The following is a 17,032-nucleotide window of genomic DNA, read 5'->3' as shown; positions in this document are numbered from 1 at the left end:
TGGTTCAGCCGTATATTTTTAGCACTAAAACGAAGCACAACAATCACAAATGTCAACATCAAGCAGAATATTGGCAACACCTTCTTTGAAACACCTGGGTAGAAGCAACTAAATTGAATAAATGTATTGCAGGGTGAAAAGGGAACTCTGTCTACCTCCCTTTTCCCACAAATTCAGCACAGGTAGTTCATAGCAAGTCGTACCAAGAATTACATGACTTGTAATTGCTGCGATGTTGGATCATTATGCCTAGTGTGGAATATGTGCAATCGAGTTATACTTAATTGTGTATGTCACACACACAAAATAGCTCATCTACAAGTTCACAATGCACCATACGTTGAGAACTTGTACATATGCTAGTGTTGTGCACACAACAGCACAACTAAATAAATCAGGTTTTAAAATAGACATCAATAAGACAGAATTATCCACCACGATCAAAGGTTCAACAATGAACATTACATAGAATTGTCCAGTTTATCTTCTGATAAGTTTCTGTGAAAACATTAACATTTCTAATAACATTAAAATGAATCTCTCCTTGGCTTTCATTGTTTATAAATAGTTAAAAGTCATTAGTAGCAGCAGTGTAAGTCCACATGTAACCCAAGGGAACAGTCACAGTATGGATACTGCTTGTTAATTGCTTTAAATAGTATCAATAAAAACATCACAGCATACAGTTGGGAGACATACAGTAATTACGGGATTTTCACACGTACTCACTACCCGTTTGGATCCACAGGGTCGCACTCCTTGTGAATAGATGCATTTTTTATGCGTCGCATTGAAAAATGTTAATCACATGTGCAGGGCTGCAGGCGTGTGCATGAACGCGACAATTTAGGGATTTGTGCCCGCTTGTCGCTACATCTTAATATTCTCTGCATCCCCTCCCCCTAACTAAATGCTCTCTCACAGAAAATAATTACTAGGCATGTCAGTCACTCATCCTCATACTGTGCTAATGCAGTTCTGAATGTTCAACTGTAATGTTTAAAAATGACAGATGAATAAACAAACTAAACTATGATGGTTCTTTCTAAAACAATATTGAGTAGAGATTGATGGGCATATTTTATGTTTCTCCCATTACTGGTCATGAAGTCATTCTTTGTATCTTGTGACTCCAATTTATTATTTATTTCACTAAAATTGATGGAGGTGTTAAATTGCTATAACCATTTGTGTACTGTAGAGTCAAAAACATAATAGGGTTGTTCAAGTAAAAGTAAAAAATTGTGGAGGAAACGGTAAAACCAAAATGTGTTAAAATAGATCATATTTTCCAAACCTGAATTCTCTCTGCCACCACACACCAGTTGGCATGGTCAAAGTAAGTGTGTGTGACATGAAGCTCCTCAACATAATTCTCTATTAGCTCTGCCAGTTCTCCTTCCCTAAAGACATGATAATACCTCAGGCAGGAACCTGCCACCTGTTCCTCATTCTCCTGAGGAATCTTTGTGCTTTTCTGTTGCTCTTGCCATTTTCCCAGGGGGGTTCTGTGATCCTTCTGGTCTCCAGATTGTTCGAGAACTTCCCTCTCGTATGGGACGAGATCTGGCAGGGCTAGAGAACCACATCCCTGGACAAAGGCTGCAGAAGTGCTCAGATTTTCCCCAGGGTTGGCGGCTGTGTTGTCCAAGAAGCCCTTCTGTCCCTTGTGCAAGTCCATGACTGGTTCAAATATGTCCTCCTCTGAACTGACCGTGGACGAAGGGGAAAAGAAGCTGGAGACCTGCTTCATCAGGCCCCGTCCTCTCCCACGGTGGCACTCCTTGTTCCCCTCATCTTGCCCTGTGGGTGAGGATAAAGTGCTCAGGTCTCGGGAGGATGATCTGGAGACAGCTAGGCTTCCAAAGTCGAATACAGAGTCCATGGACCTGGAGAAGAACCACAGCCTCTGGGTTCTCTGCTGCTGTGGTGTGGTGCAGGCGATGTCTTCTTCGTCGTCCATGGAGGATGTGCTTTTCACCTTCCTGTGCTTGTCTGTGTTATCCGTGGCTTCGCTCATACTTTGTGCTGCGGCCCTTCTCCTAGGCCTGACATGATCCTCGTTAAAGCTGGAGGGTGAGTGAGGGTTGGGGTTCCAGGGGACGAAGATGTCCTGCTTCTCAAATTTGCGACGCTTCTGCTCCATGGCCCACACGCAGATCATGATGCGTCCCCCAATACGCAGAGTGCGTGCCATCTCCTTTATTGCTCTAATACGCCTCTCTTTGGTGGACAAATGATGGATGACTACGAGAAAACATACATTGGTTACAATTAAGATATATAGATATTAACTTATTATATTCAAGTTGCTTCACAAGAAAACGAAAATGAGGAAAATAAAAGCTAAAACGCAAAATCACAACAGGAATGGTGGGTCACTACAGATCCACAACATTCAATATTACAAATGGCACACAAGTATAAGTACAGTAACTACTATGGGTGATTGCCTTGGGCACAAAATTAAACAATGTTTGCATAGAACCACAAATTACACCCCACCAAATCTATTATTACTTGGTTAACTGAACTTTATCGTCACCTTTCATCATTAATCAACAATAATGTCTCGCTTTCTCCAACAGTTTGCTAATTTGAAATTACGTTAGACATGGAATTGAGATTGATGTATATACTAGGGGTGCACCGATCCGATACTCGTATCGGAGATCGGCGCCGATCCAGGCTAAAATTCTAGATCGGGTATCGGTGGCAAATGGGCCGATCCATAGGGTCCATTCTATTCACTCTAGTTGTTCTATGTGTGTGCCGCGTGTGATGTCATACGCTAGCAACGTGCTCACTGCCCCATGCTCAGACGGTCTGTTTCCAAACAAGCTAACAATAGCAGCTGAGTTAACAAACACACAACATGGAGCGAGCCAGAGGATCAGCTATCTGGAGGTATTATAAGCTAGCTACGCCAACAAGTACGACAGCTACTTGCAACGTCTGCAAAGTCGAGGTTGCGAGGGGTGGTGAGAAAACGTCGACTTATAACACTACAAACTTAATCAAGCATCTCCTGAGATGTCATGCTAAACAACATGCGGAGTTTATCGAACAGAAAAAACAAAAGGGAGATGGGACCGTCACCACGAAGCAGCTAACTTTGGCAGAGACTAGGGAAAGAAGCCAGAAGTTTCCATCTGATAGTGTGAAAGCAGCCAAAATCACGGAAAGAGTACTGGATTTCATTGTTATGGACGGACAGCCCCTGTCTGTTGTCGGAGACAAGGGGTTCAGACTCCTCATTAACCACCTGGAACCACGGTACCAAATGGTAAGCCGAAAATATTTATCCGAAGCGGCTCTGCCTGCACTGTACAAGAAAGTGTGCAAATGCATATCAGAAGAGATCAAAGATGCTAAAGCGATGAGCTTCACTACAGATATATGGAGCTCCGCCGTGTCCCCCGTGTCGCTTTTGAGTTTAACCACACATTGGCTGGACGCGAGTTGGGTGCCACACAGTGCCATGCTAAATGCCTCAAATTTCCGTGGGTCACACACTGGAGCAGCGATTGCAGATGCCCTACGGGGAATGCTTGATAAGTGGCAAATTCCGCTCAACAGAGTCCACGTGATACTCCGGGACAATGCTAGCAACATGAAAAGTGCAATGGAAAAGCTGGGAGTGAGCAGTTTAGGCTGCGCCGCACATACCATGCAGCTTGTTGTCAACGAGGGACTCCTGGCACAACGTAGTGTGAGTGAAGCTGCAGCAATCGGTAGGCAGATTGTTGGGCATTTTAAACACTCTCCACTTGCATATTCACGGCTGCAAGATATCCAGCTCGAGATGCAGATGGAGCCAAAACGCCTACAGCAAGACGTCAAAACACGGTGGAATAGCACCTACTTAATGATAGAGAGTCTGCTGGAACAGAAGCGAGCCCTGTCTGCCTATTCTGCTGACCATGCCCTGCCCGCCACACTCACGCCAAACCACTGGGCCTTGCTTGAGAAAACAAAGATCTGTCTGGGACCGTTTGAGGAGTTTACTAGGAAAGTCAGCTCAGCCACCTCCTCCACTGCTGATGTTATCCCAAGTGTCACCGTTCTCAAACGTCTCCTCTCCATGGAGAGTGAGGCTGACTCTGGGATTAAAACCATGAAAAAGACCCTCCTAGAAGCCGTGATGAACCTCTCTACGCACTTTCCACACTGCTGGACCCGAGATATAAGGACAGGTGACTGTAAACCTATTACATATTATCTCCCCCTCTCTCTGTGAAACAGTAGTATACTGAAAAATGTAATATGATATGCAAGGATATGAATTTAATATAAAGATATTATATAATATAATGTATAGATGATTATTATTATTATTTTTATATATATATAATATAATTTAATAAAAGAGAAATATTAAATAACATACACATTACATACACTACTAACCTACAATTGAAAGTAAATTAAAGTAAGGATAAAAGTGAAACCATCTGTGATACCGGTATATATATATATATATATATATATATATATATATATATATATATTTTTTTTTTTTTTTTTATGTATTATTAGATGAGTCTATATTGAACCTAATGTGTGTGTGTGTGTTGTTCTTGTTGTTTTTTTCAGGTTCTTCACCAGTCCAGACTCTGCCCAGCGTGGGAAAGATGCACTGGCTAAAGAACTGGAGGAAGACCTGAGGACTACCACCACAGTTGATGGAGCACCAGAGGCTTCGGAGCCACCAGACAAGGCCCCTCGGGTGGAACCAGCAGGAGCAAGCACAAGCAAGAGCAGGGGCAGCTTCATGAAAGAATTTGCCAAGATTCGGGAGGAGCGTGAGGAAGATGCTGGTGCGGCAACCAGGTCCAGCTCCAGCACTGCTGTATGGAGTTTTTACAGAGGAAACGATTCCTGAAACACAAGACCCATACAAATACTGGGGAGTCAACCGCCAGCGGTTTCCTGGCCTTGCTGTCGCTGCCTTGAAGTACCTATGTGCTCCCTCCACTAGCGTGGACAGTGAAAGGCTGTTCAGCACTGTCTCCAACATCATAGATGAGAAGTGAAACAGACTGACAGCCGAGAGAGCAGAAATACTTGCTTTCCTGAACAAGAAATGCTCAAGTCTGAGCTTGAGAAGCTGTAGAAATCTGGTAGGCAGCAATCCAAGGGCCTTCCGCCCCCCTCTAGTGGGCAAAAAAAAAGAAAAGAAAGGAAAAAAAAGACAAGTGGACTACCTCATTTTGAACCAAGCTAGTGGGTTGATTTGTTTTGTTTTATTGTTTTTACATTGGATTTTAAATCCTTATTTGCACTGCATTGAATGTGTACCAAGCTAGTGAAGCTATTGGTTTGTAACTTTTGTTTTATTCTTTATTTTACATCTGCACTGCAGTATTCATAATTTCATATTGCACAAAGAAATAATGTTATTTATGTTTATTTTATTTTTTTATTTTGTTTTATTTTGAATGTGTACCTAGCTAGTGAAGCAATTGGTTTTATTCCACTGCTTTTGTGTTGGATGTTAAATTGCTATTTGCAGTGCACTATTTATAGTTACACTGTTGAGGGTTTCAGGTCTGTTCATTGGGTTGGCTGGGACCGGAGCTGCTGGGGGCATTGCTGTGGCAGGGTTCGAATGTAATGAGAGCACGCACGCACGCGCGCACACGCACACACAGAGGGAATTAGTACAAATGTGACAGTGAGAGAGATGCATGTGTCTGTTACCTGCAATAGAGAGCACGGCATCAAAGCAGCCATCTCTGTAAGGCAGTTGCAGCCCATCGCACACCTGGACCTCATGTCCTTGGCTCCAGGCAAAGTCCACCAGGGGGCGACAAACATCACACCCCAGCTTGAACACCTCCTTGTTGATGTGGAGGTACTTGCCATTACCACAGCCTGCAACAGAGGCAATAGTCAGCATCAGCAACAAATTAGTCCAGCCGAGGTGGATGGGTGGGAAATTTGATATATAGTATTTTTTATTGGCCTAAAATATTGTCTATATACATACATTCATGAATCCACTTGCTGACCGGCTGAAAGTATTGGACAATATTTTTATAGGGGTTTCTTGTGACCCTAACATCCTATGGCAGGCAAAAATGTAAAAAATTTCAAACTTTCCTTTTGCTTTAAGTAGCATGTGATGTGTCAAACTAGGGGTTTTTCATGATTCTTGAGCTAAAAACGGCAATAGACATCATGACAAATGTGATGAGGTCAGCACATTTGGGCAAGTGGCTATGGCTGCTTTTAGCCCAAAGAGTGCATTTTGTGCAAAACTAAAGCTTGGAATGGATTCAGTCATTCAGAATCATGAAGAAAACCCTAGTTTGTCACATGGTACTTAAAGCAAAAGGAAAATTTGACATTTTTGCCAGCCATAGGATGTTAATGGTATGGTCACCATTAAAAAAGATTGCCCAATACTAACAGCCGGTCAGCAAGTGGATTCATGAATGTATGTATATAGACAATATTTTAGGCCAATAAAAAAATACTATATACCAAATTTCCCACTTTAAACAAAAGAAGCCTGTCGGCTGCCGGACTATATGATAATAAGTCTATTCTTGTTTGAGGGGGGTCCAAAACCTACAATAAACAACACATCACAGATTGTCTTTTTTGAGGGGGCGCTAGCCCCTCCTATATACAGCTTGTCCACAAATCTCAATATTTTCCATTGACAAAGGAGAAATTAAGTCAAATGTCCGCCAAATATGATAAATCTGTGCCAACACAAACATTAAATGCCATTGACAACGAAGGGAAAATTTACGTCATATGTAGACGAGCAAATCGGCTAACCAATCACATAAATTCAGTTGTTCATGAGATGATGTATGGTGATGTATAATGATAAGAGCGCCCCTCACTTCACACAGGTGTGATTTTTTAATAAACAGTATGACATTGGTTAATTATTCACTGTTTTATATATGTTAGAAGAGTACGCGTACGTTTCGGCCTGGTTGAGGTAAATAAAATCATGTGAAAAGGACATTATGAGTGCTGGCATTTTCTTCAATTCAACTTGTATCTTCGAGTCTTGCACCTAGAAGGATTTTGTTATTATCAAACATGGTAGGTAGGTAATAAGGAAAGAATAAATCCTACCAATGTCAGCAATGATGCTTCCTGGCTGTTGTTCCAGTAGAAACTGCCGTACATTGGGCCAGGCTTTGTAGCGGCTATCATTAAAATATGGAGCAATCTTCTCATAGACATTGTGTACATGGTCTCTCTCCAGCTGGCAGGCAGCCTCCTCCATCATGGTCATCCAGGGAAGGCTGCCTCATAAAGCAGGTCCACACATCAGGCCCGCAGAGATAAACACATAAACAAGGTAGTCCATCACTGACATCATTAACACCCGGGGAAACTATCAATAAGGTCTTGAAACTGAGAAGTACAGAAAAGAGGTATCACTGTCAACATGCCACTGAATGTCAAAAAGGTCAATGGAAAATCCTCTCATAATCAACTAACACGCTGATTGCTCTCTCAAACAGATGGTGATTCAACACCTAGTACCTGGTGCCTACAGAATCTAATCATCATAAATCAAGCTTAATTTATACTCCACATCATGACATGTCTCTTGCTGACAAGAACTGATTTGCGATGCAACACCGTCTGCCATGCTACAAATTAGGCTTCAGCCTCACCTGTTCCAGTCTCATTTAGTCTACAGTCCTTTCACAAGGAAGTCAGGTATTACTATCACGCACACAAGTTGTGCATGTTTAATTATGCTTTATGTTATCTGTGCGGCATAAAACAATTATTTAATTGAAACTTCAGTCCAATTGGCCAACCGTTTTGGTTTGCAAAAGAAAAAGAAAATCTTGTGATGTAGATAATTAAATGCTAGCTCAGTGGACAGATTAATATCCATGTTGAATTGCACATAAGAATAAAATGTGATACTGATGAGGTTGTTAGTTTAACTTAATATGGAAAAGTACTAGCACATGACATAGAGGTACTGTACAAATACAATTACTGTTTTTATGGATGTCTCAAGAGAGGCTAGCCATCTTTGAGAGGGGCCATGTTTATGTCCGTCGTGAACTACCAATCTCACAAAAAAAAACTTGACTGAAATCAATCTCAGATTGTGCCCCTCTGCCTACACCCTCCATCATCCATCATCCCCTACTGCAGCAGAGTTCCCATCAGCCCCATTGGGGCACAGTAAACGTTCTGATCTACCCAGTGACATAATAGGCTAGCTTAATATCATACATTAGGCAAAATTATATATCAATATGCACTGCAGAGCCATTAGAGGTAAGGATGACTTCACCCATTTTCAACCTATCTTCATATAATTGGTCCGAACTAATGCTCATGATAAAATGATACCATTTTATAATGCTCATGATAAAAATGGTACCATTTTATAATGCTCATGATAAAAATTGTACCATTTTATAATGCTCATGATAAAAATGGTACCATTTTATTATGCTCATGATAAAATGCTAACATTTTATAATGACCATTAGTGAGGATGTCCTTTAAGCTGTCATCTTTCATGACAGGCACATTAAGGACTAATGCATTTGACTGAATCTGACAAATGTCTTTGCAAGACACGTTGCCCTCAAGGACAACCTTTTATTATGAAAGCTGTATTGTGAGCATGTTTAAAAAATGTGTCCATATACAGTTATGGATGGTTAGGTTGTGTGATATGTTTGATGTATAAAGTAAACACTTACTAATTATATTACCCAGTGACTGTCTCCACACTGTATAAAAAATAACCGTTTATGGATTTGGAAGGAATGTAAAAGTATGTAAAATGCCATTAACTAATGAGGCTAACCAGAAGGCAGACAAGATACATACTGCCATTCTCTCTAGTCTCTAGCCTTCATTGTCCTTGAGTAGAACTGCAGTGATGTCAGCTGGCTGCACCAGTATCCATAGTGAACAGTGGAACATTACACCTGGGGAGGGGAATGTCATAGGTTACCCTTGTTTAAGGGTGATTAACACCAAGCTAAGATGATTCTATCTATCTATCTATCTATCCATCCATTCATTCTATATAATGTAACATCACAGGCCCATGTTGTCTCATGTGTATACTATAACTGAATACTGATTTATTTTGTAACACCTCCCCGACCCAGGCAAAGAGGAAAACATTGCTTATGTAACAACACCTATATTTAGCTTGATGCAGTGGGGCTATTGTCTGTGGTCAATTTCCAGTTTCCACTCCATTCACTGACTAAACTAACACTTATAGGAATTATGTAACCAGCTGTCACGGTGAGGGCACAGCTCCTGGCTGAGAATGGGGACTAAATGTTATGTTGAGGTTGAGACTGACATTATAGCCTACTGAGATTTCTGTCAAATAAAGGTCCATCTCAGAGAAAGACAAATGTGTCTAGAATATATCTATATTTTTGATACATTGTCTAAATGTCAGTAACCTGGATGCTGCAACAAAATGTGTAGTGTGCATGTCATTTGGCTGAGAGAATAGGCTACTATATATTGAGTCACGGCCTATGAAGAAATCTACTTGCGATAGACTCCAAAGTTCTACCTCATCAAAGATCGCCGCCCTAATCTATCAATTTAACATGGTTTTCTTTTACATTGGGAAGTTGGAACTGCACTAAAGTAGCCTACAGCTACACCATTATAAGTATCAAGGCAGCCACTGAGAAGAACAGGTTTATCTATCACACTTGCCAATTTATGAGTCAACAACAACATGTTGTTTAAGGTGTCCACATGGGAGCTTTGCTCCATCAAGACGAACAAACCCAACCTGGGTTATGCCACAGGATGACCCTCAAACAAATTAACTTGTCTTGAACGTGAAACAAAGGCTAGGTGAGCCGAGTAAAGATGGAAAGAGATTAACAGATTCGCTCTTCCGGGGTCTCAGGAACGAAACATTCAAAATCACACAAAAAGGCTCATTCTTATCCTGGCTAGTGGCTAGATAAACAACAAATTATAAGTTGATATACGACGCCCCTTTAAGTGAATTTGAGTCAATTGGTAACAGATAGGCAAGCGTTTTATCGGGATACACCGACCGGCCGGTCTACCTTATAAGTTATAACAAATGAAAAAATATATGCATTCATGTAAACTCCCCTTTAGCCTTACCATATCTTGTGTGAAACGCCATCCGTCTCCTTTCGGGTCGTTTGGGAAAGTTCCCACTCTACATTCTATTCTATAGAACAATTGAGCCATTCGTTCTTCTGATATCGCGTAGTCGACCCATTTTGAACAGACCGTGTTATCAGAAACATTATAGCGATTGATACCACAGCGGGCACAGCCAAGAGTATCAATAACAACTATAAGTAACCAATTATTTCCCAATCCCCAGTATGGAATTAAATCTGTAACGTGAACATGATCAGCGTTGGCCGTTGGTGAGTGAGACACGCTGTGCAGCCGCCGTCCACGGCATTGATTGGCTGAACATGTCACAAGACCACGACAATATTATAAGCACGCGATGCAAGAGCCAGAATCCAGATCACGAAGCATCAAATTATAGTCTGTTGTGTTCTGTCTGTTTATTTACAATAAATTATCAATGACATATACCTGCATATCATTATTTTATAGGCTACTATAGGTTTAGGTTTATACCAACAGGTCTACATTATAGCCTATGATGACATAGACCGAGTCTGTGACAGACATGTCTTCATGTTGTTGTCCTTGAGAATTGAGATACAGATAGTAGTCACCATAGCCAAAAATGAACTTTTGATCCAGATGACCTAGAATCATGTATGAAGACACTTTTTCATACAAGTAAGTAACCATGAGGATTCCATTGATGTGTTTTGGGTTATAAAACCCCAAAACGAGGTCTTATGGTTAAATGGTGCCAGATTTGGAATCCTCATGGTTGACTATGATGAAAAAGTGTCTTCATACATTCTATGTCATCTGGATCAAAAGGTTATTTTTGGCTATGGCGCTGGAGACCATTTTGAAAGGTTTAGGAACATCCTTTTTTGGAGTCATCGTCAAATTAGGTCAGCTAAATATGAAGGTTTGGCATATGGACAAATGAGAAAAGAGAGCAGGAGTGGGAATTCAGATTAGTTTTTCTTTATATACGATCTTATCAAGATGATAAAACAAAAGATACAACCATCACAATTTGTGTCTTGTAGCCTATACTATCCCTTAATCGTTTATCTCCTCTACAACAAATGGATACATCCTCAGGTCAAAAAATAAAAATCAACAGGAAGCCTTCTGACTCCAAACAAATACATGAATCTATCTTTGATAAAGTCAGTATGTAGTGCAGTTGATAAACAACCCCTTTCACCACGGTTTAATGAGCACTAAAGGGATATGCTGGCACATAATGCATTTTCCTGTGGGACAATAATGAATGTGCTCAGGCCCCCACTGAGCACTCACAATTATGTTATTTCGTTGTTTTGTACTTAGAAATCTATAACTTCTTCAAGTCTCTCTTTGCAGGGCTTCAAGACAAACCCTGTTTAACCTCAGCAATATATCTATTTTATATTCCATTTACTAGACATGATTTATGTCCATATTGTAGTTTAGTTTCTGCAGCTTTTATTACACCATAGACCCTTTGGGGATATGTTTATGATGCATAACTGCAGGGGGTAGGGGGGATTAACCAAAACAAATTTTAGCAACAGGAAAGTATCTGTGTCATTTATGTTTTTAGAGTTCACTATTCAATAAAAATCAAGTCTCTTGCACACCTACAAAGGCGACAGGTGCGTAGGAAAGACCAAATGAGAGCCCAATGGACTGAAAAAGAAGAAACTCCCACACTTCAAATGCAAATGGAAAACAGTTTAATGGGAAACATTTCATCTGGCTCACCTTCATGTCTAATATCTAAAGATACCATGATGAAGGTCTAACAGACTGAAACGTTGTTTCCCACTAAACAGAGTGCGGGAGCGTTCGCTATTCAGAAATAGCAGATATCTCGTCACTTCGTGCCCCGCTGCGAGCTTCTACATGTTATTTATGACAAATCTTGAAAGTGTGTGAACTACCGATTGAGAATTAGACTCGGGTCTTAATGGGTTCAAACAAAATTGAAGATGGCAAATGAGTTAGTTGTCACTCACTAAGGGAATACCAGCTAAATGTTTCCAGTCACTCACAAAAACCTCTATTGTATGGAGAATAAGCAGGAATATGTAGCCTAAAGGAACAACTGCTATCTTACCAGTAATAATAGTGTAGTCTGCCGAGTTGAGCGATCACGTTTGCAAAAAAGCAAACAATGATGTTAGTTGCTCACAAAATTTGCCAGAATTTTTACATTAAGACCAATATTCGTTAGAAAAAGCATAGATGACAAAATCCTCTTAATGAATATATTATTCAAAATATTAAAAAAATGCTTTTTACACTTTATAAAAAATAATTAGAAAAGGTATTTTAAAAGTCAGGTAGAAACTGCTGATGACTTATTTTCCTTGATTGCAAAAATGCTCTCCTGTTATTTGTTTGGGTGGATCTGTTGGTTGTAATTTGTACTGTTGAATCTCTCCTGTTTCTGTGGCTCTGGTCTCATGCTTACATGAGGGGGCTCTTGTGAATTCATAACAATGTCTACCGATATGGGAAATGAAAAACGATCCAACATCTGAGCAATCTTCTGCTGAGGTACACCATGCTTGTTCCTCCTGGTAAACACACATTGGGTTAGTGTTAGAATGCATTGTTCTTATATAAAGAATGATATTCAAAGAACTGTATCATCACATTCTATAAAGCATGCATGTAATTGTCAGTAAAACGTACTTCTCTAACTCAAAGGGATCACATTTCCAGCAGGTGTCAGGTTCAACAAAATCAATTCTGTATCTGTTCTCCAAGGCCTGTAAGAATAAGAATAATAAGCTTTATGTTCTATGCAAGTAGTGTAATCTTTATTTGGGGCAATACTGTGGCAAAATAGCAACACCCACCATTTTGACATATGGCTTCATCTCCCAGGCTTCGACATTTGTATTATCAATAATTATAGGGGAGCGTCCTTCAAGCATAGCTTCTTTAGCTAAAATGGTAAAAGAAAAAGTATGGTTAATGTAATACTAACATTCTGGAAGGACACTGAAGCCCAATTCATAACTGGGAAAGCAACGTGGTCATATGGCTAATTAAGTAAGTATAAATTGGGCTTAAAGCAGTTTTCATACAGGATAGTGGATATTTGTGCAATGCTCCTCTGGGCTATACTGAGCTACAGAGAACAGTAAGGCCTGACTCACACCTTCACAACAGATTGATGTATAGCTGATGCATGAGACTTATTTACTGATGCAAGCTCGCAATGCATTTCCAATGGGAGTCACATGGTTTGACACAACATTTGTGTTGTATGAGGGGGTGGGGGGCAATCGAAACACAGCCGAAAGCCGTACAACAAAAATGTTGTGTCAAACCATGTGACTTCCATTGGGAGCTTGCATTAGTAAACAAGTCTCATACATCTAGCATGCATCAATGTTGTATGCTAGATCGAAAGGTGTGAGTCAAGCCTAAGTAAACATGACATTGCTGTGTACACACCACCACAATCTTCAAAGATTAAAAATTCTAATTACAGATTCCAGTATACAGTAGCTGAGTAGCAGATAACATAAAATGATTAGTTTAGCTAAGACGATACTTTGTTTCATCGAATAGATGAATAGTGCCCTACAACCTCACAAAGCACAGGGACACCCTGTGGGCTTGTAGAACTGTATTTTCGGAACGTTTGCCTATTATGACATGCCCAAATAAGGACACTAGGGTTCATGTTGTAATATCTTTTGCTGAGCATGGCCTTTTTTTGCTTACTCTGCTTGACAATCATACACACATCCTCAGTCTTCTAAGGGCCACAGCAGTTCCACTGAGCAGTCTTGCTCAAGGACAAATGGCCAGGTATTGTATAACCACACCAGGAGAGACTGACATACCTTTCAGCAGTAGAGTGATGCTTAGGATACAAATTTGACTACATTAATATTTGGATATGTGTCAAAATACTTTAGGGGAAGCATATGCAATGAACAGTTTTTGTTCTATAATTTATCCATGATGACTGCTGAGCAATATGTTTTGATTTTACTCAACTATCAACTGATATTGGTTAAAAACAACGTTGTGGATTTCCAACACAGTCATAGGGTAACGAATCAGATTCAGATAATATACAAGTAAACACTATTGACATTTTGAACAAAGCCTTGCTGTGGAACAATGACCTAGATACATTTAAAGGACAACTTTAGTTTTTTTCAACCACGGTTTTCTTCATTTGCTGCTTTTTCGTTTTAGGGATTTTTGCTGTTTTTGACAGGGGGCGGGGGCATTTGAGCATGGGGCTAAATATGTATTTCTTTACAAAATGTTATAGCGATTACTTTTTTAATTCTTTACTGTAGTCCTACTAGACCCCAAGAAATTACATCTGGCCACAAAAAAATCACAGGATCATTAGGATGTGAAGGTAGCCTACTGGGGGAAGCACTGTGTGTCATAGGGTCAATTTGCCAGTTTGACACATTCAATATATCCTGTGATCGTTTGTGGCCAAATGTAATTTCTTGGGGTCTAGTAGGACTATAGTAAAGATTAAAAAAATAAATCGCTATACAATTTTGTAAAGAAATACATATTTAGCCCCTTGCTCGAATGCCCCCAACCCCCTGTAAAAAATAGCTAAAATCCCTAAAACGAAAGAAAGCAGCAAATGAAAAAAAGGATTACACTCACCTTCTCTCATAACAACCTAAAACATGAACCTTGGTTGAAAAAAACTAAAGTTGTCCTTTAAATCTAGAAGTGATATAGAGTAAACGAGTAACAATGTCATCATGGAATTTTCTTTCAGCTGCAAATTGTTAACACATGTAACGTGGCTCAAATGAAATATAGAAACTAATACCTCTGCTCTGGTTCCATTCATGAGCTACTCCGAGTTTGCTTGGATCATAGTTATAGCCATCTTCACTGAAGAAGTAGTCATCTGTGCTCAGTGCAAGCCCACTGGGTCCAGTGGACAGTAATTCCCTAGAAGAAAAAACAAACGTTTAAATTTTCTCTCAAGTACCCCCTGTAGTACCTCTGCGTACCCCCATGAGAGAAACACTAATAGCCGACCAGACGAGGAAAAGGAAATGATATGTGACATGATAATTTCAGGAATCACCTTCACATGATGACACAATGGGGTGGAGATTATGAGAGAGTAGCCTGGGTTGCAGCCTCATTCACTGCATTCTGTGAATTCGTTTTGTAGCGAGTGACAAAACAAATCCATGGAAGGCAGCGATCAGGCTGGAAACCAGGCTAATGAGAGAGAACCACAAACAAAATAATGGCAACAGTGCATGACAGTAATTAAGACAATTAATTAATTAAGTAAGTAAGACAGTAATGAATCTTACGTTGCCAGTGTAGATTTCCCAGACCCTGGTAGACCCCTCAGCAGAATCAGAATCAAAGAGCCACATGTTTGATCAGATGGTTGGCGTGGGTTTTCTTGCTCACGAAGGTCTTTATCTGCCCCAAACTTCCGATGCCTATCAAAATCTTCATTCCTGTCAAAGTGTTGTGGAAAATCTTCATTGAAGTCCTGAGGAAGGCGATTATATTGATCATGTGGCGGCAACCAACACATGTCCTGTTGATGTTGGTTTGCTTTGTCAGAGCAGTTCCAGTTATCATTCATGTGAGGTGGTGCCATGCCTGGCGGTGGCGGACCAGGGAATGGTGGCGAAAAATGAGGTGGTGGTGGACCACCGAAGGGAGGTTCGTTAAATCTAGGCCAGTGGTTCTGAGCATAAGAGTGAGCAGGTCCACCTGACATCTGATCAACGCTTGACCTCTGATCTCTATGATGGTAAGGCTCATTTTGGTACCAGTGAGGACGTGCAGGACGTCTCATGCTGTTCTGACAAAAAGTGTCCAAAGCCTTGGTCGTGACAGAACCTTGATCTTTTTCTGCAGAATCTGCAACCTTCTGGTTGCTTACATCAGCATTATCAGTGGAATCAATTTGCTCAAGTTCCTTGTAGAACTCACTCAGAGTTGCTTCAATGTTGGTTGTCTCTGGTTTTGTCTTTGGACGACCTATTTTGGGTGACTCTGGTTCTGTCTTTGGACGACCTATTTTGGGTGTCCCTGGTTCTTTCTTTAGACGACCTATTTTGGGTGTCTCTGCCGGTTCTGTCTTTGGACGACCACGTCCACGACTTATATTGGGTATCTCTGGTTTGGTCTTTGGACGACCTGTGTTGGGTGTCTCTGGTTTGGACTTTGGACGGAATGTAGGACCAATGAAGGTGGTGCTGGTGCATCCTATTTTCTGTAATACACGAGCTCTCACATGTTTATTATCCGTGTCTCTCACATGTTTAGTATCCGTGTCCTCACTACGTTTAAGGTACCTCCATTCTTCACGATTAGCGTTAGCCCTATAATGAGCCATGAGACATGATCTATAAGAAATAGAATTCCAGAGTTAAACCCAGACTGCATTTACAAAGCACGTTATCACCACCATTGAGCTTCAGCATAGCTGTAAGGTTATGCTGCTGAAGACGGTTAAGTACAATTCCTGACAGCTAATTCAAAATAAAATATAATACTTATATTGCGCTATTATGTAGTCTTACCGTATAACTTGATTTCAGATTTGAATTGCGATAATGGTATAAAATTAGACAAGTAAACCAAACAAAACCCGCGCTGTTATTTACTTCTGGTAGTGAAATAGCGGAAATGACGTTAGTAGTAGTAGATGATAAGTGTTGCCAACTCTTGTGAGAGAAATAAGCCAACCCACCTCCAAAAACAAGCCCAAAACAAGCCAATTCTTAGCGAGAGAAATAAGCCAAATCTTTTCTCGAAAAACAAGCAAAAAACCCCCCCCAATAATATCGCCATATAATAACTCGATATTTGATGCATTTATCATTGCAACTCAAGAAAAGAGAACTTTGGCGGGAAACAAACGGACTTGGCAACCATGTAAGATCCA

At 40.4% G+C, this 17,032-nt stretch overlaps 2 protein-coding genes across 3 annotated transcripts; both read right to left on the bottom strand.

Annotated features, from left to right (window-relative positions):
• Positions 1-1,175: 1,175 nt before the first annotated feature.
• On the bottom strand, positions 1,176-10,387 carry trmt9b (tRNA methyltransferase 9B). Its single transcript, XM_083772932.1, has 4 exons — positions 10,129-10,387; positions 7,102-7,274; positions 5,704-5,877; positions 1,176-2,247 (listed from the first exon to the last, which is right to left on the bottom strand). Exons 2-4 carry the CDS (start codon positions 7,262-7,264, stop codon positions 1,283-1,285), a joined length of 1,302 nt encoding a protein of 433 aa, XP_083629058.1. The 5' UTR covers positions 7,265-7,274; positions 10,129-10,387; the 3' UTR covers positions 1,176-1,282.
• Positions 10,388-11,074: 687 nt separating this feature from the next.
• Positions 11,075-16,787, bottom strand: n4bp2l2 (NEDD4 binding protein 2-like 2). Of its 2 annotated transcripts, XM_083772903.1 has the most exons (7): positions 16,668-16,787; positions 16,234-16,490; positions 15,438-16,158; positions 14,936-15,060; positions 12,966-13,054; positions 12,799-12,875; positions 11,075-12,680 (listed from the first exon to the last, which is right to left on the bottom strand). In XM_083772903.1, the coding sequence occupies exons 2-7, from the start codon at positions 16,478-16,480 to the stop codon at positions 12,494-12,496; spliced, it is 1,446 nt and encodes a 481-aa protein (XP_083629029.1). In that variant the 5' UTR covers positions 16,481-16,490; positions 16,668-16,787; the 3' UTR covers positions 11,075-12,493. The 2 variants fall into 2 exon arrangements, with proteins under 2 accessions (XP_083629029.1, XP_083629028.1); XM_083772902.1 differs by having other exon boundaries at positions 15,438-16,490.
• Between the last annotated feature and the right edge of the window lie 245 nt (positions 16,788-17,032).

The sequence above is a fragment of the Protomyctophum parallelum genome (assembly GCF_964188405.1).
Source record: "Protomyctophum parallelum genome assembly, chromosome: 9".
In the NCBI taxonomy this organism is placed as follows: domain Eukaryota; kingdom Metazoa; phylum Chordata; class Actinopteri; order Myctophiformes; family Myctophidae; genus Protomyctophum; species Protomyctophum parallelum.
This window is presented reverse-complemented; position numbering and strand designations above follow the sequence as displayed.

Coding starts and splice junctions, on each gene's coding strand:
- trmt9b (XM_083772932.1), bottom strand. CDS start 7,264: ATGACCATGATGGAGGAGGCTGCCTGCCAGCTGGAGAGAGACCATGTA. Junction 5,878..7,101: donor AAGCATCATTGCTGACATTG/GTAGGATTTATT, acceptor CCTCTGTTGCAG/GCTGTGGTAATGGCAAGTAC. Junction 2,248..5,703: donor TGCCGTGCTCTCTATTGCAG/GTAACAGACACA, acceptor GTTTTCTCGTAG/TCATCCATCATTTGTCCACC.
- n4bp2l2 (XM_083772902.1), bottom strand. CDS start 16,480: ATGGCTCATTATAGGGCTAACGCTAATCGTGAAGAATGGAGGTACCTT. Junction 15,061..15,437: donor GGGAAATCTACACTGGCAAC/GTAAGATTCATT, acceptor TTTTTCTTCTAG/GGAATTACTGTCCACTGGAC. Junction 13,055..14,935: donor TGAATGGAACCAGAGCAGAG/GTATTAGTTTCT, acceptor TTACCATTTTAG/CTAAAGAAGCTATGCTTGAA.